The sequence below is a fragment of the Dermochelys coriacea genome, chromosome 1, assembly GCF_009764565.3.
Source record: "Dermochelys coriacea isolate rDerCor1 chromosome 1, rDerCor1.pri.v4, whole genome shotgun sequence".
NCBI classification, from domain to species: Eukaryota; Metazoa; Chordata; order Testudines; family Dermochelyidae; genus Dermochelys; species Dermochelys coriacea.
This window is the reverse complement of record NC_050068.2, coordinates 116,753,625-116,780,849: the sequence shown is the minus strand read 5'-3', so window position 1 is coordinate 116,780,849 and position 27,225 is coordinate 116,753,625. Positions and strand designations below refer to the sequence as shown.

The window sequence follows — 27,225 nt, the reverse complement described above, 5'->3', positions numbered from 1 at the left end:
TTTGTTAGCAATTTTGCTTACAAAAATACAATCCTGTGTTATTTAAAAGTAAACCGAAAGATTAATTTTCATTATAAAGATGAATGGTGTCATTTGCTGCGGCATGCTGTGCTGTACTTCCTTCATGCTCAGAAGCACTTTTAGCCACATATAAATAGGAAGGGCCCAACTCTACCCTCAGTTATGCAGATGAACTCATGCTACTGAAGGTAGAATCAGGCCTTAGACTTGGTTTAACATGTAAAATTTTGATTAAAATTGGCATTTTTTAACACTCTGTCTATATCTTATTAGGGCTAGATTCAAATTTAGACTATGCACCTGCGCCAGGGAGAAAAGAGAATAATTCTCTGCCCCTTTACATGCCCTAGCCTGATCTTGGGTCCAGGCACTTAGGAGAAAGCAAGGTTACTACCTGCTCCTTTCCTCCCTAAAGCTGGTAGACGGGAAGTGGTTGGGAAAAGGCACAGAATTAGTAGGAAGCAGGGTGGGAGCACATAGAAAGTTAGCTCCACCCTCTCTCTTGTAGGTCAGAATAGCTGAGCCAGCATAGGGCTGGCTGGGAATAGGCCGATAGTAAATCTGATTAAATAATTTAAAAAAGCAGCCAAACATTTTTGTGCAGATTTCTTGAAATTTTTCATCAAATAAAGTTCATCAAATTTTTGAAAAGTTCTGTCCGCTCTATTAACCAGTTGAAAAACCAGCAATGTATTTTTCAGGTTTTTGGCTTTTTTTAATCTGAAGAGAAAAACCTGTCAAATGTTTAACAAAGAACAACTTTTCAACCAGCTCTTGCTATCAGTTATCATCCCACCAATGTGGGGTGGGTGCAGGTAGGGAATTGTGCATTAGAGGGGTGTGACTGACACTACCTCCCAAGGCTAATGCTAGGGTGAGGCAGTTCCACACTACCCCTTGCCTAATAGCAGAATCTAGACCCAGATCTTTTAAACACTGCCATAGTTGAAAGAAGAAGAAGAAAACATCCCTGTCACAGTAATTTCTTGCAAAAGTAATGAATATGTCCAAAGATTGTCTAGAAGATAAACAAACACGTTATTAAAATTAGCATTTCTGCTTTTTCCGTAGTGATTGGTTTCATACTGATGAAAAGTGACTGTATTTTTGAGACTAAGATTGGGGACTCCATATCAGAGATCAATAGACCAATAGCAATACTGCTGCAACCTAGCACAAGACATCAAAGAAGAATTTTGCTGTTTAAACATTAAACATTTTGTTTAAATATTAAACAGGGAGGCTCTTCTGATTGCTAAAACACCATTAAGCAGAATGGTGGCCAGTCTGTAGTCTCTGATTTTGGGCCCAGAGAGCATGTTACTAACAATGTAATTTCCCAATGGTACAATGATGTAACTGGATAGCAAGTACTTAAGGAAAGCTGACTGGGAAAAACAACCACCTTCTCCCACCTTTGTCAGTGTTGCTACAGCAGAATGAGTGCACTTTTCATTCAGGAAATGTAAAGTATGTTCTTAGTTATTGTACCTCCTGCCACAAATGTGATCTTGTGACATTTGAAACATTTCTTGAACAGTTACTACTGTGCAGGGCTGGCTCTAAGCACCAGCAAAACGAGCAGGTGCTTGGGGCAGCACATTTCTAAGGGTGGCATTCCGGCACCAGCCATGCTGCCCCTAGAAATGTGCCCCCTCCGCCCCAGCTTGCCTCCGCTCCACTGCTCTGCTTCTCCCCCCTCCCTCCCAGGCTTGCCATGCGCCAAACACCTGTTTCATGCAGCAAGCCTGGGAGGGAGGGAGGAGAAGCCGAGCAGCGGCATGCTCAGGAGGGGCAGCGGTGGTGATGGTGATGGTGGTGAGCTGGGGCAGGGAGTGGTTCCTCTACCCTCCCCCTTACTTCTTGCGCTCCCCCCCCACCCAAGATCACCTCCACTCCGCCTGCTCTCCTGAACGCGCTACCTCTCCCTCACCTGAGAGGGAGGGGGGAGAAGCGGAGCGGCGGCATGTTCAGGGAAGCAGGCGGAGCAGAGATGAGCTAGGGTGGGGGGTTGTGGAGGGGGAAGGCGCAGGAAGCAATATGGAGTGGGGGAAATGAGGCACGCCCGGGGAAGGAGGCCGGGCCAGGGATTTGGGAAGGGGCAGAGTTGGGGCAGGGGGGCATGAAAAAAAAGTGGGAGCGGCCAAAAATGTTTTTGCTTGAGGTGGCAAAAATCCTAGAGCCAGCCCTGCTACTGTGTAGTTGTTAGAAATGGGTGAGTACTGCAAAACAATTTTTGTTAATACACCTGCCCATTTTTACATGAATGTGCCTGTCAAGATTCCTTCCCCACTCTGAACTCTAGGGTACAGATGTGGGGACCTGCATGAAAGACCCTATAAACTTATTTTTACTAGCTTAGGTTAAAACTTCCCCAAGGTACAAACTATTTTACCTTTTGTTCCTGGACCTTATGCTGCCACCACCAAAGTGTCTAACAAAAATAACAGGGGAAGTGCCCACTTGGAAATGTCTCTCCCCCCCAAAATTCCCCCAAGCCCTACACCCCCTTTCCTGGGGAAGGCTTGATAAAAATCCTCACCAATTTGCAGAGGTGAACACAGACCCAAACCCTTGGATCTTAAGAACAATGAAAAAGCAATCAGGTGCTTAAAAGAAGAATTTTAATTAAAGAAAAGATAAAAGAATCACCTCTGTAAAATCAGGATGGTAAATACCTTACAGGGTAATTAGATTCAAAACATAGAGAATCTCTCTAGGCAAAACCTTAAGTTACAAAAAGACACAAAAACAGGAGTATACATTCCATTCAGCACAACTTATTTTATCAGTCATTTAAACAAAACAGAATCTAATGCATATCTAACTAGATTGTTTACTGACTTTTTCCAGGAGTTCTGACCTGCATTCCTGCTCTGGTCCCAGTAAAAAAAAAACACAGACAGAGAGAACCCTTTGTTTCCCCCTCCTCCAGCTTTGAAAGTATCTTGTCTCCTCATTGGTCATTTTGGTCAGGTGCCAGCGAGGTTATCTTAGCTTCTTAACCCTTTACAGGTGAAAGGGTTTTTCCTCTGGCCAGGAGGGATTTAAAAGTGTTTACCCTTCCCTTTATATTTATGACTGTGCCTAACTTTGTTTTGCTTCTCCTTTGTGTTCCTCTTCTGGGTGAAATTCACCCATGGCACTGTGGAGCCCTGCAAGGCTCCGTGTGTCATTTAATAAGGGTTGCGGAATGGAGTGGTGTCCCAGGGTTGTCTACACATAACAGGAGAAATGGCTTCTGTACCAGCCCAGTATAGGATGATGTGAAAATTGGGATGGGGACAGGCCATTGGCATTGGATCAGTGTTTACCCAGATCCAGTTACCCCAAAACCCCATTCAACTGTTGTTCAGGAGACAGGACTGCCCATAATCTGGAATTGCAATCACCATCGTAGGGATGACTGCTCAGCAGTGCCAGGCACAAACCTGGGACAAAAATGTAGTTATTGGGTTATTGTAGCTCCTGTCATCTCACACTTCAACTGATCAATTATGCATTCTTTGAACAGGCAATGGGACTACTCACATGCACAAATAATTGCAGGATCAAGGCCTTAGATGTATCAATCTAATATAACCCTTCTGCCCATCAGAGTTGGCAGGGCCGGGTTTAGTATCTAGGGGTTCTGTTTCAATAACACTATGCAAAAATGGCTCAAGCCCCCACCCAGTGACCTGGGACAATTACATACCACCCCCCTGGGTTCCTCTAAGAGGCAATACTTCCCCTCTCACAAGCGCAAAGTCTGAGTGTAGCAAAAAAAAAAAACCTTTTAATAAAGGAGGGAAACAATGCATCATTATGTTGGGGAAACACCACAACTAGAGTTCATAAACACAAACCATGACCAGAAGACCCACCCCCAAGCAGATTGGAGTGTGTCCTTTCCCTTTGTTTCCTGAGTCCAGGAACCCAAAAGTCACCCAAAGTCCCAAAAGTCCAGCGCAGCCCCAGAATTCAAAAGTTCATCTGCAGAGTTTACCTCCCAGCCTGGGTGGAAAAGCGGAGAGGTATGGGGGCACCTTACGTGCTCCACTGCTCGTGTCGATGGCTGCCCTGCCTTTCCGCAGGGGTCTGCTGCAGCCTTCACCATGAGCCACTCCGGTCCACCAGCCATCCTGTGAGCCACTCTGACAACCATCCTGAGAGCCGCTCATCTCCAGCAGATGTCCCGCTAGCCACTCACCAATATATCTTCAGCCCCCACTACTACTTAACAGCACTCAGTGATTTCAGCTCTTAGTAATTTTAGCTCTTTAGTGATTTCAGCTCATAGTAGGTGTTTTGATGCTGGTTCTGGTGGGACCCAACTGAGAGTGCCAATTCAGGACAAATTACTTCAAGCAGGGCAGTTACAGCCCAAGGCTGGGGTTTCTATGCACACCAAGGCAAACCAAACCAGACAGACAGAGAAGACTTTGGTTTTATCCCACTGGCTAACCACAAGTCATACAAGCAATTCCCTTAGACACTCCAGTTTCTTAGTATCACCACCAGTTCCACTCGTTATGGGGACAGATGGTTATGAAAACTAATATCCCAGTAAAAGAAAAAAGGTTCTCTCAATCCCAAAGGACCAAGCCCCAGACCCAGGTCAATATACAAATCAGATCTTACCCACAAATCACGCTGTTGCCAATCCTTTAGAATCTAAAATCTAAAGGTTTATTCATAAAAGGAAGAAGATATAGATGAGAGTTAGAATTGGTTAAATGGAGTCAATTACATAGAGTAATGGCAAAGTTCTTGGTTCAGGCTTGCAGCAGAGATAGAATAAACTGCAGGGTCAAATCAAGTCTCTGGAGTAATCCACAGCTGGGATGGGTCTTTCAGTCCTTGGTTCAAAGCTTCAGTATAGCAAAGTCCCTCCAGAGGTAAGAAGCAGGATTGAAGACCAGATGGAGGAGCTGCAGCAGCTTTTTATATTCTCTTGCTATGTGGTCTCTGCTTTCTTTATTCCAAAGACAAGCTGTCCATCACATGGCATGGAAAAACCTCAGAGTTCTATCCATAGGCAGGTCCCTGCGTACCTTGCTGAGTCACAAGGCATGTCTGCCTTCTCTCAATGGGTTAATTGTAAAGCTGATGGTCCTTAATGAGCCATCAAGCAGGCTAGGCAGAACTGACACCAACTTGTCTGGGGTGTCACCCAGAAACATAGCATAAGTTTGAAATACAGACAGTATACAGCCAATATTCATAACTTTAACTACAAAAATGATACACACATATAGTCAGCATAATTATAATCAGCAAACCATAACCTTATCTTAGACACCTCATTTGACCCCTTTATATAAGATTTGGTGCCACTACAGGACCTTGGTTGCAACCATGTTCTATATGGTCCCAGATCAAGTCAATAACATGACAGTAGGGGAGCCTCAGTACTGGTGCAACATTGACCAAAGTGAATTCAGCTCAGCAACCTGTAACCAGATTCCTAATAGAATCAAAATTAGCTCTGATATTACACAGTGGGGAGAGGCAGGGGTGAAATTGGTGTTTAGGGCCCTCAGAAGGAGCCCATACCACCAGGTACACATACATATCATAAATAATCAATCAATCATCCCCTCCCCCTCCCCCAACCTCTCTCTCAACTCACTGGGTTCTAGAACCCATGTCCCTTGCCTAGTGAGTGCTACTTAGTTGAGGGCAAGTCCCTCCATCATAAAATGCCAGGTACAGTTCTACTTTCCTTGATTCACATAACCAGAATAACAACACTTTATTACTCCTGCCCCAATAACAAAGAGACTGGGGATCCCACAGCAGCCAAAGAGACCATTTTGACAAGCTGTCCCATCATGCTAGGTGGAGTGGGTGTGCTCATACAAACAAGATCAGTCCTTGAAGTTCTTTTCCACAACTCACCACCAGATACCAAGGTAGAGCTCAACCTGACTCTGCCTAGACTAATAAAGGAAATCTGGCTATAGATTATAAAAAGGACATGTGAGCAACACTATTCAAAGTCACGTATAAGGTGAACTATAATAAAAAAAAGGTACACAAATCTAAACCTTTCCCTCTCAACAATGCATATTCACATTGTTTAATGTTCAAATTCTATGAAAGATGTTATTTTTTGCCTCCCTTGAAAACCTACATCAGCTATCAATTATCCCTTACCTCACTGGACATCTCAGTTACGCATACCATGAGCATATGTTTTCCCAGAATTTTGATCACTTCCTCTTGGCTGCTGAAGTGAAATAAGAACCAGACAAGATTGTCCTCTTTACCTGTGGTGATCTGAATGCTTTTGTATTTTGTTCTACTGTAGAAACTATTTTTATTATATTTTTATCTTAGTAGTATGTTATTATCGGAAACAAAACTTTGATTTTAAGAGCCTTATGAGTATTTAACAAGCAATGTGAGACAAAGATTGTGCTGTAACTGTAAATTTATTCCTATCTATTATCTTTATAGCAGTCATCTTTAGCAATTGCTGTAGTTCTGGTTGCAAAACAGTTTCAATCAGATAACACTCTGTTTTCAAATGCTGATAACTTTCAGAATTATCCACCTACTTGGCTGAAATGTTGCATTTGTAGTCTCTGTTCAGCTGCAATTTTCTTTTGGATATTTTGAGCAAAATCCTTTAATCTCTTTTTAAGTTATGGATGAAAGAGGGACAAAACTTATACTTTTACTCTTAATAAGGAATATATGCTTTACTATCTTTTGGAGTGGAGGATATCAGCTGTATGCAATTAAAAATCACCTTTGAATACAACTGGTCAGAAAACTTTCATGAGAACAAAATTTCATTAGAAAAATGGAAAAGAAACCAGAATTTAATGAAAATTGTTTTCCATTATTTTATTAGTTTTATAGGTGCTTGAAAAATTGCTGTCAAAATGTTGATGGAAAAGGGGACAAATATTCATTAAAAAGTTCAAGAAATTGTTTTCTGTTTTCCAGTTAGCTGCAGCTTGTTGCTTTTTTTAAAGCAGAATTACAAATCCTAGCCATATAAATATCAGACACAATGCAATAATCGTTAGAACTGTGAACTTTGGTTTAGAGAACATTATACAGTAATATAATCATTTTATCTCTCTATTTAATGGGGTGCTCCATGTTATAGCTGTAGTTTTGATCACATTATTAATGGGCATCCATTAAGATTTTAACAGGGCCTATAGAAATGCCATCTTCTTTGAGACTTCATTGCACATTAGCCTTTTCAAACCTGGCTGACAAAGGGGCGGCTTCTGTCAGACTACTGCTGGGACAATTTATACGAGGGACATTGCATTTTTAGTATATTGAAACATACACAATAATGTTGTCCAGACAAATGCTTTAAGGTCAGGAGAAAATTATACATGCAAATAAAATTGCAGATCACGTTGTTTTAGGGTCTCTCTGAAAATATGACTGAATTCTACAATATTGTGAGCATTCTCTCTTTTTAAATGTTTATCTTTTTCCACTGTGGAAAAAGAGTGAGCACAATGTTAACAAGTGAATATCTTTTTCCATTGTGAAGATAAAGTCAGCATGATAATAATCCATCCTTCTAAATCAAAACCTCTATCTATACTAAATAAATGAATTAGTGCAAAGGTATGACTGAACTATCGTAACTTGTTCAGAATCTTTGCATTAACCATCCTGGCCAGTGCAAACCTATTAATCATGCCCAGAACCAGCACTCTCTCATACTCACCATTGTAATATCAATGCATTGTGGGTATCCTGCACAATTCTCTATAACTGAGGTAGCAATCAATATTTGTTTTTTTTTTAAAAAACTGAAATGTAGGAATGACTATATATTTTGTAAAATTAAATGCCATTTAGTACTGCATTTTTTTAAACAAGGAAAGCCTTAAGATTTCTGCATTGTACCTTATAAAACAGACAATTTTTATGTATAAAATGACAGCTACTCAAAGCATGAAAATAATCAGAAACACAGGAGATATTACACGGCATGGCCAAAGGAGTGTGTGCAGGAGTACTGTGGGACTGTGCTGGAAGGGCCATTTGCAATAGTACAGCTGCAATGCCAGTGCTTTCTGTTTGCAATAGAAACTGCAATGATGCAATTACCCAAGGCAAGATCCCATAGCGGTCAGCCTTGCTCTAAAAGCAAATACAAATGCAGTGCTTGTTCACGGTTACAAGTGCTTTTATGTGTGGACACAAGGACCCTTATGTCTGGAACCTCATTGACCTCAGGGGGCTCTGAAAGGGTGCAGAGATCCACCCACACAAATCCAGGTACAGAACTGGAGGCAACATGAGTGACCAGAATGATAGGTAATTATAACAGAGCAAGTCTCTAATGTTCAGAGGCTGTAGGAAGAGAGAAAGCACCATCCCATTTATCTCAGTAAACGGTGAGCATCAAAGCCTAACTGGGATTATCTAAATGCCAGCATTATTATACAAAACATACAGTTGCTGTTCCTAAAAACCAAATGCAGGAAATATTTATATAGAGATTTCAATGCAACAATAAATGTAAACATAGCCATTTCCATTAATTCCCTTGTCGCCAGCTCCAATTTCAGTGCCTTTCCCCTTTTCTCACCTTTGGCTTGCAGCCATATGTTTCTTCATCACTTCCCCTCTTATCAGCCAGGTAAATCACTGGTCCCAGGATTTATGACAACACCTCCCCCTCGGCGCACTGTCTTCCTCTCTCCCCTATACCAATTTCCATTCTTATGTGCTCCTTAGTTATATTTACATTAACTCAATATGGAACCTTTGGGTCCTAATAGTTCTGAGAAATAGTTTAACTCACAAGATCATCTTTTTATAGAGAGAGTTCTACCACTCTCTGGTAGCTAGTCCAGTAGTACACACTTGTAGGCATTCGTACATTCCTCTCTGTATTTTCTTCTCTGTACTCTGGCACACCAACAGGTGGCTGATATTTTTCAAAACTTTGAAGAAAAGAAAATGTCAACAAAATAGGTCACACGCAAATGTGGCCATTTCTTTTGGCCAGCTCTACTTGTATCTAAGAGAAAGAATGGTCCAGTGCTTAGGGTGCTAGTGTGGTACTCAGAATTGGAGGGTCCCAGACTCTACTTTGCCACGTGACCTTGGGAAAGTCATTTAGTTTTTCTGTGCCTCACTTCCCCATTGGGGAATGATAGTACTGTACTACCACACAGGGGTGTGCTGAGGATACAATAAAGATTGAAAGCCCCCCCACCCCTGACGCTATGTGAATAGGTTTACCATTGATAGGTAGGTGTGGACACCATCTCCTTACTACAGCTTTTTCAAGGAAGTTTGTTAAGATACTGCTCCAACTGATGTAATGTCCTGAAGCCACAGAAACATAGATCCATCTGGCCTGGTAATGTCGCTTGGGTGTAGCAAGCTTCATTTGTAGGCTGGGCCTTTCTTCCTACAAATGGCCAATGGATAGAGGTAATTTCCTGGCATTGCACAATCTTTTCTTTCTGTATCCGTGTCTCCTTCCACGGAGAGTTCCTTAGTATGAACAGGGAACTCAGCAGTCCCTTTCTTAATTCAGGGAACCTAATACAAGAATCAAAAGCAACATTGCAGAAGGTTACCAAACCCAACATATAGTTGGAACATTTGTAGACTGGCTAGAAATTCAGACCTATTTTTTCCTTCCATTTGATTTTCTAGATGATACATGGCTTTCTTCTAAAAAAACCTTGGTTTTGATACATCATGGCCAAAAAATTCAAATTTGGGTACCTAGTGATATGTTCTTAAATCTATTAGAAACTTAAGTACAATGGCCAAACTTTGAAAGATGTTGAAGTCAATGAAAGCTGCAAGGATTCAGTTCTGCTTTTTATTCATAGAATATTAGAGTTGGAAGAGACCTCAGGAGGTCATCTAGTCCAATCCCCTGCTCAGAGCTGGGCCTTAAAAACCTCTAAGGATGGAGATTCCACCACCTCCCGAGGTAACCCATTCCAGTACTTCACCACCCTCCTAGTGAAATAGTGTTTCCTAATATCCAACCTTGACCTCCCGCACTGTAACTTAAGGCCATTGCTCCTTGTTCTATCATCTGCCATCACTGAGAGCAGCCAAGCTCCATCCTCTCTGGAACCCCCCTTCGGGTAGTCACTCTTCTCTTCTGTAGACTAAATAACCCCAGTTCCCTCAGCCTTTCCTCATATGTCATGTGTCCCAACCTCCTAATAATTTTTGTTGCCCTCCGCTGGACTCTCTCCAATTTGTCCACATCCCTTTTGTAGTGGGGGGGACCAAAACCGGATGCAATACTCCAGGTGTGGCCTCACCAGTGCTGAGTAGAGGAGAATAATCACTTCCCTCGATCTGCTGGCAATGCTCCTACTAATACAGCCCAATATACTGTTGGCCTTCTTGGCAACAAGAGAACACTGCTGATTCATATCCAGCTTCTCATCCACTGTAATCTCCAGGTCCTTTTCTGCAGAACTGCTGCTTAGCCTGTCAATCCCCCCCATAGCAGTGCATGGGATTCTTCCATCCTAAGTGCAGGACTCTGCACTTGTCCTTGTTGAACCTCATCAGATTTTTTTTGGCCCAATCTTCCAATTTGTCTAGGTCACTCTGGACCCTATCCCTACCCTCCAGCGTATCTACCTCTCCCCCCAGCTTAGTGTCATATGTGAACTTGCTGAGGGTGCAATTAATCCCATCATCCAGATCATTAATGAAGATGTTGAACAAAACTGGCCCCAGGTCTGACCCCTGGGGTACTCTGCTTGATACCCGCTGCCAACTAGACAACGAGCCATTGATCACTACCCGTTGAGCCCGATGATCTAGCCAGCTTTCTGTCCACTTTATAGTCCATTCATCCAATCCATACTTTTTAAACTTGCTGGCAAGAATACTGTGGGATACCATATCAAAAGCTTTGCTAAAGTCAAGATATATCACATCCACTGCTTTCCCCATATCCACAGTGCCAGTTACCTCATTATGGCTTCACTCCATCTCCCCCAGATCCTATGAAAAACAAAGTATTTAAACATGTCAAAAGTAATTTTCCCCATCACTGTTGGAAGAAAAGAGCTGTTACTGCTGTCTGTGTTAGTATTTGCATTAAACTACTATTAAGAGCAAGAGAATACCTGATTGTGCCCAATGAAGTTTCTATTGGTCTGAGTTTTGGAATACTGCATTACTCATTAGTGGGGAAGCCAGGAGAAAGTTTTGCTGACTATCCCAATAAGTCTCAGTAAAAAATGTATTCCATACTATTGGGGGAAATCCTGGCCACTTCGAAGTCAATGGCAAATATCTTTGAAGTTAATGGCCTTCAGTGATGACCAGATTTCACCTGTCATGTGCTCTGTATAAGCGATACACATTTTAAAATCTATTTAAATATATTGTAGTGAATTACAAGAATACATTGGGACTGCTTTTGTAGCTATCCACCTCCTTGAAAAGCTCAATGTCTTATGGTCCCCACCCTGCAAATGCATACGTGTGTGCTTCACTTTAAGCACACGAGTAGTTAAAGTTATGTTACAGTTCAGCACATGCATACATGTCTGCAGCATCAGGCCCAGTTAGCAGGAGCCAGACTGTAGGGGACTGACACATAGTCAAACCTCTAAAATAGCCGCGGGTAGCTTCTTTTTCACAGGTAAGACAAGTGTGTCACTGTCTTAAGATCAGGTTTCAGAGTAGCAGCCCTGTTAGTCTGTATTCGCAAAAAGAAAAGGAGGACTTGTGGCACCTTCGAGACTAACAAATTTATTAGAGCATAAGCTTTCGTGAGCTACAGCTCACTTCATCGGATGCATTTGGTGGAAAAAACAGAGGAGAGATTTATATACACACACACAGAGAACATGAAACAATGGGTTTATCATACACACTGTAAGGAGAGTGATCACTTAAGATAAGTTCCACCAAATGCATCCGATGAAGTGAGCTGTAGCTCACGAAAGCTTATGCTCTAATAAATTTGTTAGTCTCGAAGGTGCCACAAGTCCTCCTTTTCTTTTTGTCTTAAGATCTGTTCGCTTGGGACCTCCCGGGGCTAGGAGCAAGTGGCAGGTCTTCTTCTAGGAGGCTAGAAACGTCTCCTTTCAAGCATTCTGGGGGCCAGGAGACATCACCAAGCGGGGAGGGGCAGAACTGACTACCTTCTGTCCCGGGCCTCGGGTCAGTGTGTGTGTATATATTGGGCTGTGGGTGGGGGAGTTCCACATTTCCCTGGCTGGCTGGTTTCTGGGAGTCAGCCCTGGCAGAGGGGGGCGGCGGGGAGAAGCTGGGAGTGCAGGTCTCAGCGGGAGGCGGCCGCGCGGGCGGGGTGCAGGTGAGGTGGCCCCAGGCGGAGGAATCAGTGGCAGGGGGCGGAAGGGGGCCACACCTGCAGCGGCTGCGGGGGGTCTCTGCCATGCGGGCGCGCACAGCTCGGGCTGTCTAGCGGCTCCCCACTTGTCCCCCAAGCCCAGCCTCTGGGCGGCTTCTTTCCCGCCCAGCCAGAGCCGCAGAGCCGGGGCTGACTATTTCCTGGGCCCAGCCGCAGCTCGCTCGCTGCCGCGCCGGGGCCCCAGGGAGCCGGCGGCAGGTGCGCGGTGGCAGCCAGCGCCCGGGGCGGCGGCCGAGGGGCGTTGCCGGGGCAAGCGCAGGGCCGGGCCTCGGGCAGAAGCAGGCGGCCGGGGCAGGAAGGGGTGCGCGGGGCGAGCAGCAAGGGGCAGAGGGAGCGGGCGCCTCTTTGCGTAGCCCCGAGGCGGGGCGCACCCTGCAGAGCCCGGGGAGCGAGGCAGCAGCAGCGGCGGCGGGTGCCCGGCCCGGCAGCGGGGGCCCATGCTCTGAGTGGCAGGGCGGGACCCTGACAAGCCGCCCCGCATGGGCTGCCGCTGCCCCCGGCTCCCTGCCGGGCCCCTCGTCCTCCTCCTCGCCTGGCTCCCGGAGCCCGGGGCGGTCTCCGCCCTCTCCGAAGCGGCGATGGGCACCGCCAGCCCCGACGCCGGCCGCTCAGGGACTCCGCAGCCGCCGAGCGGGACCCCCTTGGAGGAGACCCAGGTGCACATCTTCACCCTGGACTACCCGCACGTGCAGATCCCCTTCGAGATCACCCTGTGGATCCTGCTGGCTTCCCTGGCCAAGATCGGTGAGCGGCCCGGTCCGCGAGCCCGGAGAGGCTGAGGCTGGGCGACTGCCCCTGAGTCCTGCGTGAGCCAAAGGGAACTGGGCTGGGAGCCCAGTCGGCGGGCGGGGGCAGTGCCCGGTGCGCTTCACCGGCCGGGGGGGAAGCTGCCGGCAGGAGCGTTACAAGTGTGGCAAAGGGCGAGCCTTGCACGCCACGCTTTGCCTGTTCATTTCACGGTTAAAAACGGGCAAACAGGTGGGTCGATAAGGCGGCTCTCCCTGCCTGGTTGTACACTGAGGGCTAGTGAGAATGCGGACACATAAGGCTACTGCTCACTCCGAGTCCTGGTACTGTTCGGAACCCCCTGAAAAGCAGAGAAAGTCCCCAAGATATGGCTTCATTTATACATGCTTTCCCTGATTGTTCATTTGGCAAACCCCCACCTAGATGCTAGATTTTTAACTTGACCGTGGCTTTCACTATGACCTTGCTTGGTTTTTTTTAAAGACAAACCGTGAACAACATTGATTTACTAAAACAGAGGCAAGTCACTGTGAAAAGAAAAGGAGGACTTGTGGCACCTTCGAGACTAACAAATGTATTCGAGCATAAGCTTTCGTGAGCTACAGCTCACTTCATCGGATGCATTTTTTTTCCACTAAATGCATCCGATGAAGTGAGCTGTAGCTCACGAAAGCTTATGCTCTAATAAATTTGTTAGTCTCTAAGGTGCCACAAGTATTCCTTTTCTTTTTGCGAATACAGACTAACACGGCTGCTACTCTGAAAAAAGTCACTGTGAATTACCTTTCAGGGTGACAAGCTCAGTGAAAACTGCTCAGATGAAAGATAAGGTGGGTGAGATAATATATTTTATTGAACCAGCTTCTGTTGGTGAGAGAGACAAGCTTTGTAGCTCTTCTTCGGGTCTGGGAAAGGGCTCAGTGTCACAGTTAAATACAAGGTGAAACAACAGATTGTTTAGCGTATTTAAGGAACTTTTCCAAGCGAAGTGTCCCTTTTACACCCCTTCATGGGGAGAATGGAAAAGAGACAGGGAAGGCAGCCTGTAGGGGGTTGTTAGTGGGTTATACATTGTTGCAATTAACTGTAAATCCAGCATCTCTGTTCAGTCCTTGATTTGTAGTGTCTAGCAAAATTATGAATTAAGCTCCCAGGCTCGTCTTTTGAAGGTGTTGTGAAGATTTCCTTTGAAAATGAGGACTGATAGGTCAGATACAGAGTGGTAGCTGACCTTTAGAGTTACTGACAAGTGGCCATTAGATTTTCTTCTATTGCTTAGTGATGTAATTTGAAGCCTTTGGCATGATTTGGCTGACAGTTTTTTTGCTTCTTCGAGAGAATCAGTATGAAGGAGAACATTAGATTAAATTACCCTTAGAAAATGTCCCTCATAACAGGGCTCAACAAAACGTAAAGCTTAAAACATTTGGTTGCAAAATATTAAAAATGTAGCACTAAAAAAAGAATAGTTTCATTCATCCTTCTGTGTATACATGAAACACACTCCCTAGAGTCTCTAGATACTTAGTTACAAGAAGTCTATGAACACTGTATTCCTTTCCACAAAATATTACACTAGGTAATGGTAGGCAATTATATAATTTATCTTTAATAAAGAATTTCAGCGAAAGAAAATGGATGGCAAGGGACTGATGGAAAGCAAACAAAAATGTTAATCAGTGTGGATTAAGCCTCCCTTTAGAATTTTTTTTTTTTTTTTTTTAACCACTCAGCTGTTTCCGGGGAATAGTCACTGAAAGATGAGGAGCACTGAGTGGTTAGAAAGGTCATTCATTCTCTAATGTGGGAAAAGTTTGTATTGCATAGTTCCACAGTGTTGTCTTCTGTTTATTAAGGAAATATATTTTTGTTTTTAAATTAACTGTTTTATTTCTTGTTACAATAAAATATGAATTTAAACTAGTAACAGAGTGATCTGGAAAAAAAAAAGATTTTAGGAACTGTGTAAAAATCAGTAAGACCATGTATAAATGATGACATTCTTTTAACTAGGTCTCTTTCTAAGCAGTCCTTGAGAATCTTAGCCTCGAAGAACCAGCTTTGAGGAATAAATGGAAAAACATAACATTACCATGTTTGTTTGACTTCAAATGCCTTTTTTTGTATCACACATTTCACTGAAAACTATGAATACATTCATGTGGATAACTACTTATTGAGCCAGATTAGCTATCATTTACTTGTAAAACTTTAGTCTTCTACTTGTGAAATGTACATATACAGAGCCACATTGTGCTTAGTAGCCATATAGCTCTGCTCCTGCAAACACTATTAAGGCATGTGCTTAACTTTAAGGATAGTCTTCTTGACTTCAACAGAGCTACTACAATTTACACCAGTTGAGGTTCCTTCCATTGGGACTACTTATGTGGTTAACCTCAAGCATGTACATAAAGGTTTGCAGGTTCAGGGCCTATATATTTAATTTTGATATGTAGAGCACCAATGTATTACAACTAATCACCTGATATAAACACATGCCATTCATTTTGTATCCATCTCTCCTCTTTTAAAAGAGTACTGTGAAGTTGATTTAGGCCAAAATTTGGTTTTGTAAAAAAAAGCCTTGCAGAAGGTAAGACCAATGGAAATATTTCTGTGATTATTTTTATAATTCCAATTATGTCATTTAAAAATATAAATATTCTGGTGGACTGTTTGCTATCCAAATATTGCAGTACTTTGCTAATGCTTAAGAGTCCAGAAGGTGAAAAAGACTAGTCTAATTTTATTTTCTAAGATGAATGCAATGCAAAAAGTAAACAAACAGCATAAACTATGAGAAGTAAATTAGATTTTAAAAACTCTTTCAGATATAATAATCGAAAGCATTATCAGTAATACAGAACATTGCTTTATTAAAAATGCACTAAACAATAAGACCCTTTCAAAAATTACTCGAGCTCATAGGATATGATCAGATTTTATAGCCTCTCATTGCACATGAACAGAACTTCATGAACCTGAAGGCCAAGTATATTTAAATGTGGTGTTATTACTACAGCTGGTCAGAATATTTTTGACGCAAAGTAGTGTTGTCAAAATATGCGGTTTTGTTGAAGCCAAAATGTTATGCAGAGAACTTGTCCATCTCATCAGTGTTTTCATCTGGAAGAAGAAAAGGAGTACTTGTGGCACCTTAGAGACTAACAAATTTATTTGAGCATAAGCTTTCGTGAGCTAGAGCTGTAGCTCACGAAAGCTTATGCTCAAATAAATTTGTTAGTCTCTAAGGTGCCACAAGTACTCCTTTTCTTTTTGCGAATACAGACTAACAGACAGACAGCTGCTACTCTGAAACCTGTCATCTGGAAGGTTTCAGAGGGCATGGGTGGCTTGTGGTTACTGCAGATCAGAGAGATTAAGAGAACCCAGAATCTAAAACCTGAGCTTTCTGAGTGAAAAATGGGCATTTTGACACAATGCAGTTTCACAAAAGGTTTTGTTTTGTTTCAACACAGAATGAAAACAATGGCTTTTTTCAAAATGATTTTTTTAAACTATTTACATTACCAAAATGTTTGTTTTTTATGAGCAGTTCCATGTATTTAAAAAAATCAGATTTTTTTAAATCAAAAATGTTATTGAAATGATTTTCAAAAGTTTTAATTTTAGAGAATCTATTTCAATAAGGCATTTGATACTTTTTCTGATAAGCATTTTGAAAAATTCCTGAAGAAAATTCCTGACAAATTAAAAAACAGAACAAAACAGAAAAAATGGGTACACTTTGAACTCTTGGCAATGAAAACAACTTCAACATTTCAATTTTTTCTGAAATTAGCTTTTTCATGTCCCACCAGCTTTACTTATTAATGATAACTACGGGGTTTGACCTCAGGGGTAAAATTTCCAAAAGGGGGCCAGAGAAAGTGTGAGAATGACTCTGGTAGCCTAGTGGTCAGTGCGCTCACTTGGGAGAGCAGGTTCCAGTCCCTGCTCCAATGAATATTTAAATATTTTATACAAAGTGAGCCTATGCAATCATTCTTACTCTCTCTGGCCAAAAGGATACTTAATTATTTATACCCCGTGAAACAGCTTCTGGAGGAGAAATTGAGAGAGTACCATCCCAAATAGCTCTATAGGCCAGTGATTAAGGCATTTCTGGGGGAGATTTGGCTTCAAATCTCTGCTTCAAATTAGACAGGGTGGGGATTTGAACTCCCACATCCTGCTTGAGTGTTCAAGCCACTAGAAGAGCCTCCTTCTGGATGTCTTTTGTGTGGTGTAGGTGTGCTCTGAGAATGCCTACCAGATTGGGGCCCCCCGGCAGGATAGATAGGGGAATGCTTAGTTTGAGAATCTGCCAGAATTTAGCTGCTGAGCAGATTTGCAGTGTCAGGACTTGGGTGGCTTTACACATTTGCACCAGCAGAAATTCAGGCACCTCCAAGGTTAAGTAGCTGAGCAGGGGTTTTGAAGATCTAAATTTTGTACTTGGGCATCTGAAGTGGCAGTTAGGCACCTTGGTCCCTTTTTGGATCTAACCTGTCACTTTTGGAAATGGCTCTTAGGCTCCTAAATCACGTGGACACTTTTGTAAATGTTACCCCAAGTCTCATTTAACCAGCTTTCAATATTTTAAGTGGCAGTAATAGCAGTATGACTAAGACTTGGAATTTTCATTAATTAAAGTCTTTCTTTTCAGAGCTGACATACTGAGGTGCAGTTTCCATTGTCTTCTGCTAGTTTCAGTAAACCTTGCCCAATGTCTTTGCATACCCAGTACTATATATTTCCACTTACCGTGCCATGCTGTGAAAATACAGATGCACAATAAAAGGTAATTCATGAAAGCTAGGAGTTGCCAGCTCTCTACCCTGATGCAATAAAGGCATAGTTATGGTTTTATATTACCTGTGCAGAATCCAGGTGTCAGAAAGAAAATGTTTGATTCAGTTGATCATGACAAGCACGCAGGGCTATAACTAGCAGGAAAAATTGGAATCCTTCTGGGAGGAGCAAGCCCTAGAAACCTGTGAAACTTGACTCCAGGGGTCCAGTGAGATTTCACTCTCTTTATTGGAAAGTTTGGTCTTCTGTCATGGCAGAAATCAGTGCGAAGCATGACAATTCAACGTGGAACTGATTGGAAGGTGCAAAGCACCACCTACGGTCCCCAATGGCTCTTTCTCATGTCCCTTAAAGCCCTCACCTGTTGTGACCAGGCAGCAAACTGGAGGTGTCCTAGTGAACGTTGTACTGAGTGAGTTTGGCAGCTCTTCCACATTCACTCAGATTCTTATTCTTGAAATAAAAAAAAAATCTGAATTTACATGCGCTAGATATATTTTGGAAGGCAAACTTGCTATATTGGTGCCCTATAATAGAAAAAAATAATTACATGTGTGCCCTTTTAGTTTAAAAATATCTTTATGGTGTATAATAAAAAAGGCCTGTAAGGTTTTTGAGTGCAGTTTTTTTCTGTTTGCTTTTTACACAAGAAATTCAGACGTGGGGCTTGTCTAGACGCACAGTTAATGTTGTTTGAAATGGGAGTAGATCAGAGCGCACTAGGGAACTTTTAGTGCACGGTACCAAGATCCACACAGAAGGGTAGTTTGTAGCATGCTAGCATGACTTAGATTTACACCCCATCTTGCCATACACTCGCTGTTCATCTACCCATGCCCTTTGTCTACCCTAGAAGACTCTATGATGACCAGAAAACTAGTGAAATATGGTGTTATAAGATCAAAAGCTGGGCAACTGACGCCTGGTGTGTACAAAGATTTTGTATCAAATTAAATATATTGTTTGTGGGTGTGAGTTTTACTGAAATAGTTAAATCAGTACCATCAGTTATGTCTCTATAAAGGCATGTAAGGCCTGGTGTACACTAGGGAATTAGGTTGGTATAACTGTGTAGCTCAGGGGTATGAAAATTCCATACCCCGAGTGATGCAGTTAAACCAACCTAACGTGTGGTGTAGACAGTGCTAAGTTGATGAGAGAATTCTCCTGTTGACCTAGCTGCCACCTCTTGGGGAGGTGGATTCCCTATGCTGATGGGAGAACCCACCCTGTTAGCATAGGTAGCGTCTTCATGAAGTCGTTAGACAAGTGTAGACAAGCCTTTATACTGGTTTAGCTTATTCCCCTTCCTGTACGGGAATAGCTATAGAAATATAGGTCTCTTTATCCCAGTGTAACTATACCCACAGTAGGGGGATTGTACTGGTTTAACTATACTAATACAGTGAAATTGGTACAATTTGTGTGTGTAGATAGCTCTGAGAGGGGAAGGGATTGAGATTCGGGCTGTTTAAAAAATGGTGTGTATGTTAACAGCCATTAAACTTCAGTGACTGAAGAACGCTTTCTGGATGTATTTGTTAAAGGTTCAACTTCTCCATCTCTTGCATTAAAAATGAGAGGGACTACTAAAGATCCCTGAGTTCCCAACAGATCCTTCAGCGAAGCCAAGTCTGGTCAGACTTGACATTCTTGATATTTTGGAGGAAAAATGAAACAGAAGAAACACACCTGCAAGGGGGAAAAAAAAACTTATTTTCTAAATATGAGTCATAAGCACTGACTCCGTGGGTGCTCTGGGGCTGGGGCACCCATAGAAAAAAATAGTGGGTGCTCAGCACCCACCAGCAGCCCCATGGATCAGCTCCTCCCCCTCCTCCAGCACCTCCCACCTGCTGCGATCAGCTGTTTAGCGGGGTGCAGGAGGCACTGGGGGAGAGGGGGAGGAGCGGGGGCAGGAAGAGGTGGGGCTGGGGCAGAGCAGGGGCAGGAAGAGACAGGGCAGGAATGGAGGCTTGGGGGAAGGGGTGGAGTGGGTGTGGGGCCTGGGGTGAAGTGGGGGTGGAAAGAGGCAAGGCGGGGGTGGGCACTTGAGAGAGGTGGAGTGGGGGCAGGGCCTGGGGCACAGCAGGGGTCGAGCACCGCCCCCCGGGAACTGAGGAAGTTGGCGTCTATGGAATGAATTCACAAAATGTAACATGAGGTGTCAGAGGCCTGCTCCAGAGCCCACTGAAGAGAATAGGAGCCCTACCATTGACTTCAGTGGGTTTCAGCTGGGACCTAAATCGGTTTATATTACCATATCTTCTAAGTGTGGGGAGTCAGATGATGTTTATTACCACATTAAAAGTTTACTATATTTATGAATGGTAAAACCAATTTAAAACCATTACAATGCTTTCCAGTTAGCCAAGAATTGTAGACTTTATGGGTGGGCTTTGTTTGCTCTTGATTTTCAACAAGCCCTATTTTCCATTCATAAATAATTACAGGCATTAAATATAGCTAAGGATGGTATGGAAAAGACTGGCATCTGCCGAGCCTGAAATGTATCCTTGGTGCGTAGGAGGTACATTCATGTCAAATCCTAAAAGCAAAACTGAACTGTCTGGATGCCTCAGACAGGGCCAGATTAACTCTCCTGTGGGCCCGGGACTATTAGATTTTGTGGTGCCCCTGTATACAAGTCTTTTTCCTGGGAGGAAGTTTGGTGCAGGAGGGGGCTGGGGCAGGGGATTGGGTTGCAGGATGGGGTGTGGGGTCTGGAAGGGAGTTTGGGTGCAGGAGGGGATTCTGACCTGGGGCAAGGGGTTGGGGTGCAGGAGGGGGTGCATGGGGAGGTGCTTACCACAGGCAGCTCCTGGACGGCGGCCGGTGGCGCAGCAGGGCTCAGGCTGCCTGCCTGCCTGCCATAGCCCCACGCCACTCCCGAAAGCGGCTGGCTGCTGGCACGTCTCTGCAGCCCCTGTGGGGAGAGGGGCAGCGGGTCGCTGTGCGCGGCCTGCGCCCACAAGTGCTATCCCCTTAGCTCAGCTGCGGAGCCGTCTCCCCACTGCCAGGGGCCGCAGAGATATGCCAGCAGCCAGCCACTTCCGGGAGTGGTGTGGAGCCGCGGCATGCAGGCAGCCTGCCTACTGCCCCTTTTAGCGGCCTGGAGATCACTGCCTGTGATTTATTTCTGCAGGTCCCCACTTGAGTTGGGGCCCTGGTCTGCAGCCCATAAAGCCCCTGCCTTAATCCGGCCTGGGCCTATAGGTTATGGAACCTTTATGTCACCAATGAAAATCTCTTCCAAGTATTTTTCTATGTATTTGTACAGCAGACAGCACGCTGGGCATTCAATAGAATTGTGAAAAAATGAGGCACTAAGGCCCAGATTTTAAGAATTGCAAATGCAAAATGTTAAGTGGCTTCTTGCCTAATTAGAGTGCACAGTTACCGCAACTGGTAAACTTGTGCAAAAATGTCAAGTCAGATCTCTTACTGCTCATTTACATTTGTATTTACTGTATGGTCTGGATTTGCCTGGTGAACGGGTGGGTTGGGAGATGGCTATCAAATCTACATATCTGCCGAACAGGGCCAGTATTCGATCTCCACCTCTTGCTGTGCAACGAAATTGTGTGTTTGTTTTCTGCTTCCCTGAACATTTCTTTGAAGTGAAAATAAAGTTATCATGTGATTATTATTTCTTTAGTTGAAGAAAATAACATGATATGCTTGTAGATTCTGGAAAAGTAACTATTTTACTTTCTTGTGTTTTGAACTCCCCTTGAAGGCTTTCATCTCTATCACAAGTTGCCCTCGATCGTGCCTGAGAGCTGCCTCCTTATTCTGGTTGGATTACTACTGGGTGGAATTATTTTTGGAGCCAAGGAAAAGTCCCCACCTGCAATAAAGAGTGATGTTTTTTTCTTGTATCTCCTTCCACCGATTGTACTCGATGCCGGATATTTCATGCCAACTCGCCTTTTCTTCGAGAACTTTGGTACTATATTCTGGTATGCGGTAGTGGGAACACTCTGGAATTCTATTGGCATTGGGCTTTCCCTCTTTGGAATTTGCCAGATTGAAATATTTGGCTTGACTGATATCACTTTGCTGCAGAGTCTGCTCTTTGGAAGCTTAATTTCAGCTGTGGATCCTGTGGCAGTGCTGGCTGTTTTTGAAAATATTCATGTCAATGAACAACTTTACATCCTAGTGTTTGGAGAGTCTCTGTTGAACGATGCCGTAACTGTGGTAAGTTACTATATAAACAATTATTGTTGCTGCTACTTGACCACATGGCACCATCATGCCATATGTCTTTCTATCTAGTTGTCACTATCTACCGAGAGCCAAAGCCAGTTTATCAAATTCTTTCTTTACACTAGACCTACATGTTAATGTTTAATGGAGGCATATAAATATTTCATAGATTTTAATGTCTGAAGTCTTTAGGTATTTATCATTGAATTTTTAATAAAAATTCAGAGGTTTTCCCCGGATGCAGAAATGTCTGTGTGGGCGGGGAGGAGAGAAGAGGTGCTCAGCATGAATTTTCATGGATACACCCAGAAAGAGTGCAAATCACATTGAGACTACAAGCACAGTTTCCATTTAGTGCTAATTTGATTTGGGCACCTGCCCAGTTAGAGCTGCACTGAGATCACCAACTTATTTCCTATAGGACACCAAGTAGCCATGAGATGTCTAATGATTAACCAGCTGAGCTGAATTTCTTATGTTGACCTGGAGATGAAAGTCTGCAGAGCCCATTACCCTTTCCCTGAGCCATCCACTTCCCCACGTGTAAATCCGCTGTCACTGTATTTCGAATATTACTGGCATTTATTCTTACCTGTCTTTATCTCTTCTGAAATCCTTACCCATTTACCCAATAAATAATTTCCTGTTATCATTCCTGTAATGTCCTGTTTTATGATCAATGTAACTCCAGTTTTCCACATGTCACGAGGACCAGACAGCTTCATGAATTGGAACCATCTCTCTCTCTCTTCTCCATTACTGGCTTCTTATTCATCTCATGCATGCATCCGATGAAGTGAGCTGTAGCTCACGAAAGCTTATGCTCAAATAAATTTGTTAGTCTCTAAGGTGCCACAAGTACTCCTTTTCTTTTTGTGGATACAGACTAACACTGCTACTCTTAAACCTATTCATCTCCTAATTCAACAAAGAGTTGTCTTCCCGATTTTTAAACTTTGAAAGGATTTTCTCCAGTCTGTCTCACTGACCTCATATCCCCCATCCACTCTATCGATCCTTCAGTATTGGCCATTTTTCTTTCCCTTCCCATGATCCTCCATAGTTGGGATATTGTTTTTCCACTTACACTTCCCAATCTACCTGATGTTATGTCCTTCCAAGACACTGAATCACATCCTGTCTTTAAAGCTTTTCTTAAAGCTTGACTTTTCTTGTTAGTTTATAGCTGAGGCTCTCTATTCATGCCTAAGATGTTATTAGGCTTGGCCAAACACAGTACTGCAAAAACAGCGCAGGCAAATATTAATTCCAATTTCAAATGGCTGTTTGGTTCAGACATGTCTATGCCTGTCTTTATTTACTCTTAACAATCATTCATGCAAAGACATTTCTGTTTGCATGAATATTTGGGGAATGGCTGTTCTCCATGTTTATATGGAGCCTTCTCATTGTGTAATTGTTTTTGTTGAAAACAATCACTCTTCAGCTTGAACAGCATCTAACCTAAACAAAAAATGAGCACACTTTGCTAAAAAGTCCACTGTTTTTGAGGCCTGAAATACGTGTGCCATGATCAAAATGACACTGACTCCCAACCACCATTCTGGACATACACTGCAATGGTGGTGCTGTAACCAGACTGCAGATCTTTGATACAGTCTTCATATTTGCCTACCTGCTTCTAAAGAGAATCATTTATCACAGAGGTTTTGAGCCTGTAAGGGTCAGATATAGAAGACACAATTAATGGACCTACCGAATGAGGCCAACAGGCCTCATTCAGCAGATGAACCAACCATGCTAACAACTTCACCTTGCAGCTTGTTTGAGGTCTCTTGTTGGTCTTTTTTAGACATTGTTTGGGCTTCTATTTTTATCCAGAAATGTTTTGGTGTCAGAATACCTGCAGTCAATGGGAGTTTATAATCAATTCAGTTCCTCTTCAGAGGCCGTAAGAGTTTAAAGATATCTGAATGACTGTTAGAAGGCCCAGTATCTTGGCATTGGGCCTTCTTATGGCTTCTGGTTATGATTTTGCACAGCTCTAATCAGTTGATTATATTCAAAATATAACCCAGGTGATCACATTCCATATTGTTCTAAACAGAAGTTGGCACAAGCGGCATTGTGGCCATTTAGGGTTTACATCTGTCACAGTTCGGCTGAGCAGATATGTTTTCAGACCTGTTGTCCCACAGCCTCAAATATCTAATGAAATTACTTAATTTGACTGGTGATCAAACAAATTATTGGTTTTTTTTTTTTGCATTGTGAGTCTGAAAAATATTGCCTCAGGCAGGGAAAGTGTGAAGTTAGGAAATCTGAAAATGATTGGCAGCATAGATGGGACACAGGAATTTATATCAATCTGGAGAACTTGATTTTATTCTTGGCGTGGCCGCTGACTTGCTGAGTAACTTTGATCGAGTCAGATTGCCTTTCTGCACCTCAGTGTCTGCAAAATCAATCTGCAAAACAGGAATTTTGATATTTACACCCCTTTGTAAAGTACTTTGAGATCTATGGATAAAAATAGTATATAAATACATATTAAGTATATAAGTAGCACATTTTTAAAGTGAATTCAAGGTAAAGACAAAAATACAAAGTCTTCCATTAGAATGCAGGACTACAGTGACAGTGAGCGGAAATGGGAAGGCTTTTGAAAAGTAATGTGCTTTCTTTTCTTCGTAGGTCCTGTACAATTTGTTCAAGACTTTCTGCCAGATGCACACAATCGAGACCATTGATGTATTTGCTGGAATTGCTAAATTCGTTGTAGTGGGGATTGGTGGAGTGTTGATTGGAATCTTTTTGGGATTTGTGGCAGCATTTACAACCCGTTTCACCCATAAAATCCGAGTGATTGAGCCACTTTTTGTCTTTCTCTACAGTTACTTGTCATACATAACAGCTGAAATGTTTCACCTCTCAGGCATTATGGCGTAAGTACACGAAAAAGGTACTTTAGTAATAATAGCACCAAATGGCAACACAAATGAGACATCAGTGAGGGGGCTAGATTCTGCAGCCTGTACCTCACAACGAGTAGTACTTAGTTATTTGAATAAGTACTGTTGAATGGAGACAATGCTGTTCCATTAATGTTAAATGAAAAAACTTCCATTTACTAAATTGGGAGTAAGATTAGGACCAATGAGAGTAAGAATTTCAGAATCTTGCTCTAAACTGATCTTATAATAACTGTTGATCTTTGCTTCTTGGGGCTAGATCAGTGGTGGGCAACCTGAGGCCTGCAGGCCGCATGTGGCTCATCAGGGTAATCTGATTGTGGGCCGCGAGACATTTTGCTGATGTTGACAATCCACAGGCACGGCCCCCTGCAGCTCCCAGTGGCCATGGTTTGCCATTCTCGGCCAATGGGAGCTGCAGGAAGTGGCGGCAGGAACGTCCCCGTGGCCTGCTGCTTCCCACAGCTCCCATTGGCCAGGAACAGCGAACCGTGGCCACTGGGAGCTGCGGAGGGCCATGCCTGTGGACAGTCAACGTCAGCAAAATGTCTCACGACCCACAATCAGATTACCCTGATGGGCTGCATTCATCCCGTGGGCCGCAGGCTGCCCACCACTGGGCTAGATTCATAAAAAAACTTGGGCGTATTGACATTGAGGGTACGACTACACTGCTATATAAAACCTGGGTCAGCTGATGTGGGCTTGTGGGGCTCAGGCTGTGGGGCTATAAAATTGCAGTGTAGATGTTCAGGCTCTGGCTGGAGCCCAGGAGCTGAGACCTTCCCTCCTTGCAGGCTCTCAAAGCCCAGTCTTCATCTGAGCCCAAATGTCTACACTGCAGTTTTAAAGCCCTGCAACCTGAGCCCCATAAGCCAGAGCCAGCTAACTTGGGCCAGCTGGGGCTGTGATGTGGGTCTTTTATTGCAGTGCAGACGTACCTTGAGTATCAAAATGCCTACTTTTAGGTGCCTAGAAAAATCATTGGAATTTTCCAAGCCAGAGTTTGCCACCTAGGCTCCCTATACAATGAATGGAGAGAGATAAGTGCCTCAAAATGAGATTCACAAAAGTCAGATCCTAGGTGGCACCTTGCGTAAACTAGCCAATGGGAAATACCAACCTGAAAGGGGTGTACTAGACTCTGCCCCTCACTTGGAGATAGGCACCAGTCTCTAAGATGGCACCTCCTTCTCCTTAGGATTCTCAGTTGCAAACCTTCTCTTGGCATGAAATGCCTACACTGTTTTTGCAATAAAATAAAACATGAAATAAAAGGGGATGAACTTCCTCATGACTTTTAGCCCAGTGGTTAGGGTACTAATATATCTGTGATGTGGAAGAGCCTGGTTGAAATTCTCCTCTCCCCCTAACCGGGGCAGGGGAGGAGGGAGAAGGGAAGGGATTTGTTTAAAGATCTACCACCTCTCTGATGAGGGCCCTAACCTCTTGCCTCTGGGATATTCTGATGTGGGGATCCCTCAGTCTATCCTGTTGAAGCTGTTCCATTGTGACTAAATCATTCAAAAAGTCACTGGAGCAAGGAAACAAGACCCCGGGTCTCCCATCTGCCAGATGAGTTCTCAACTACCATGAGAGCCATTGTCAAGTTTGTGCTCTCTCTCTCTCTCTCTCTCTCTCTCTGACCCTGCAACTTTTTATATTATTTATTCACCATGGAACAGCTTCAACAGGAGAGACTGAAGGGACCTGCTCCCCACCTCAGAATATCCCATAGCTCCACAGCTAGGGCATTCACCTGAGAGGTGACAGAGCCCCGTTCAACTTCCTTCTCCCCATCAGGTAGAGTGGGAACTTACACCAGGGGTCTCACACATCCTGGCTTTGTATCCTAACTGCTGCTATAAGTTATGAGAGAGATGGTCATCCTCCTTCTCCCGCCGCCCCCAGCTGTTTTGTATAAGCTTGTCTATAAGGCTTGTCCCCCAGTAGAGGAACTCTGAGTGTGATTATTGAATTTGGCTGCATAGGCAAGTCAGGTGCAAGAATGCATACCTTTCCCCAGTTCATGAATTGCTCTGTGGTTTATGTGTCTAGATACCTGGCATGGGGCTGCAGTGCACATGCAGAAACATAGGCACCTAGGGAACTTTTACTGCAAAAAATTAGGTGCTCAGCTTGTTT

The 27,225-nt window shown here is 43.4% G+C and overlaps 1 protein-coding gene and 1 long non-coding RNA gene across 2 annotated transcripts in view; one reads left to right on the top strand and one right to left on the bottom strand.

Moving 5' to 3' along the window:
- Positions 1 to 9,902: 9,902 nt before the first annotated feature.
- On the bottom strand, positions 9,903 to 26,783 carry LOC122459845. The gene is made up of 3 exons (XR_006280801.1): positions 26,773 to 26,783; positions 17,630 to 17,635; positions 9,903 to 10,050 (listed from the first exon to the last, which is right to left on the bottom strand). It is a non-coding gene; the product is annotated as an uncharacterized LOC122459845 (long non-coding RNA).
- Positions 12,330 to 27,225, top strand: part of SLC9A2 (solute carrier family 9 member A2) — a 36,723-nt gene continuing 21,827 nt past the window's right edge. The window contains exons 1-3 of the mRNA XM_038388019.1: positions 12,330 to 13,114; positions 21,675 to 22,138; positions 24,803 to 25,053. Coding sequence (XP_038243947.1) covers positions 12,850 to 13,114; positions 21,675 to 22,138; positions 24,803 to 25,053 — 980 coding nt within the window. The 5' untranslated portion in view covers positions 12,330 to 12,849. The remainder of the gene's footprint in view (positions 13,115 to 21,674; positions 22,139 to 24,802; positions 25,054 to 27,225) is intronic.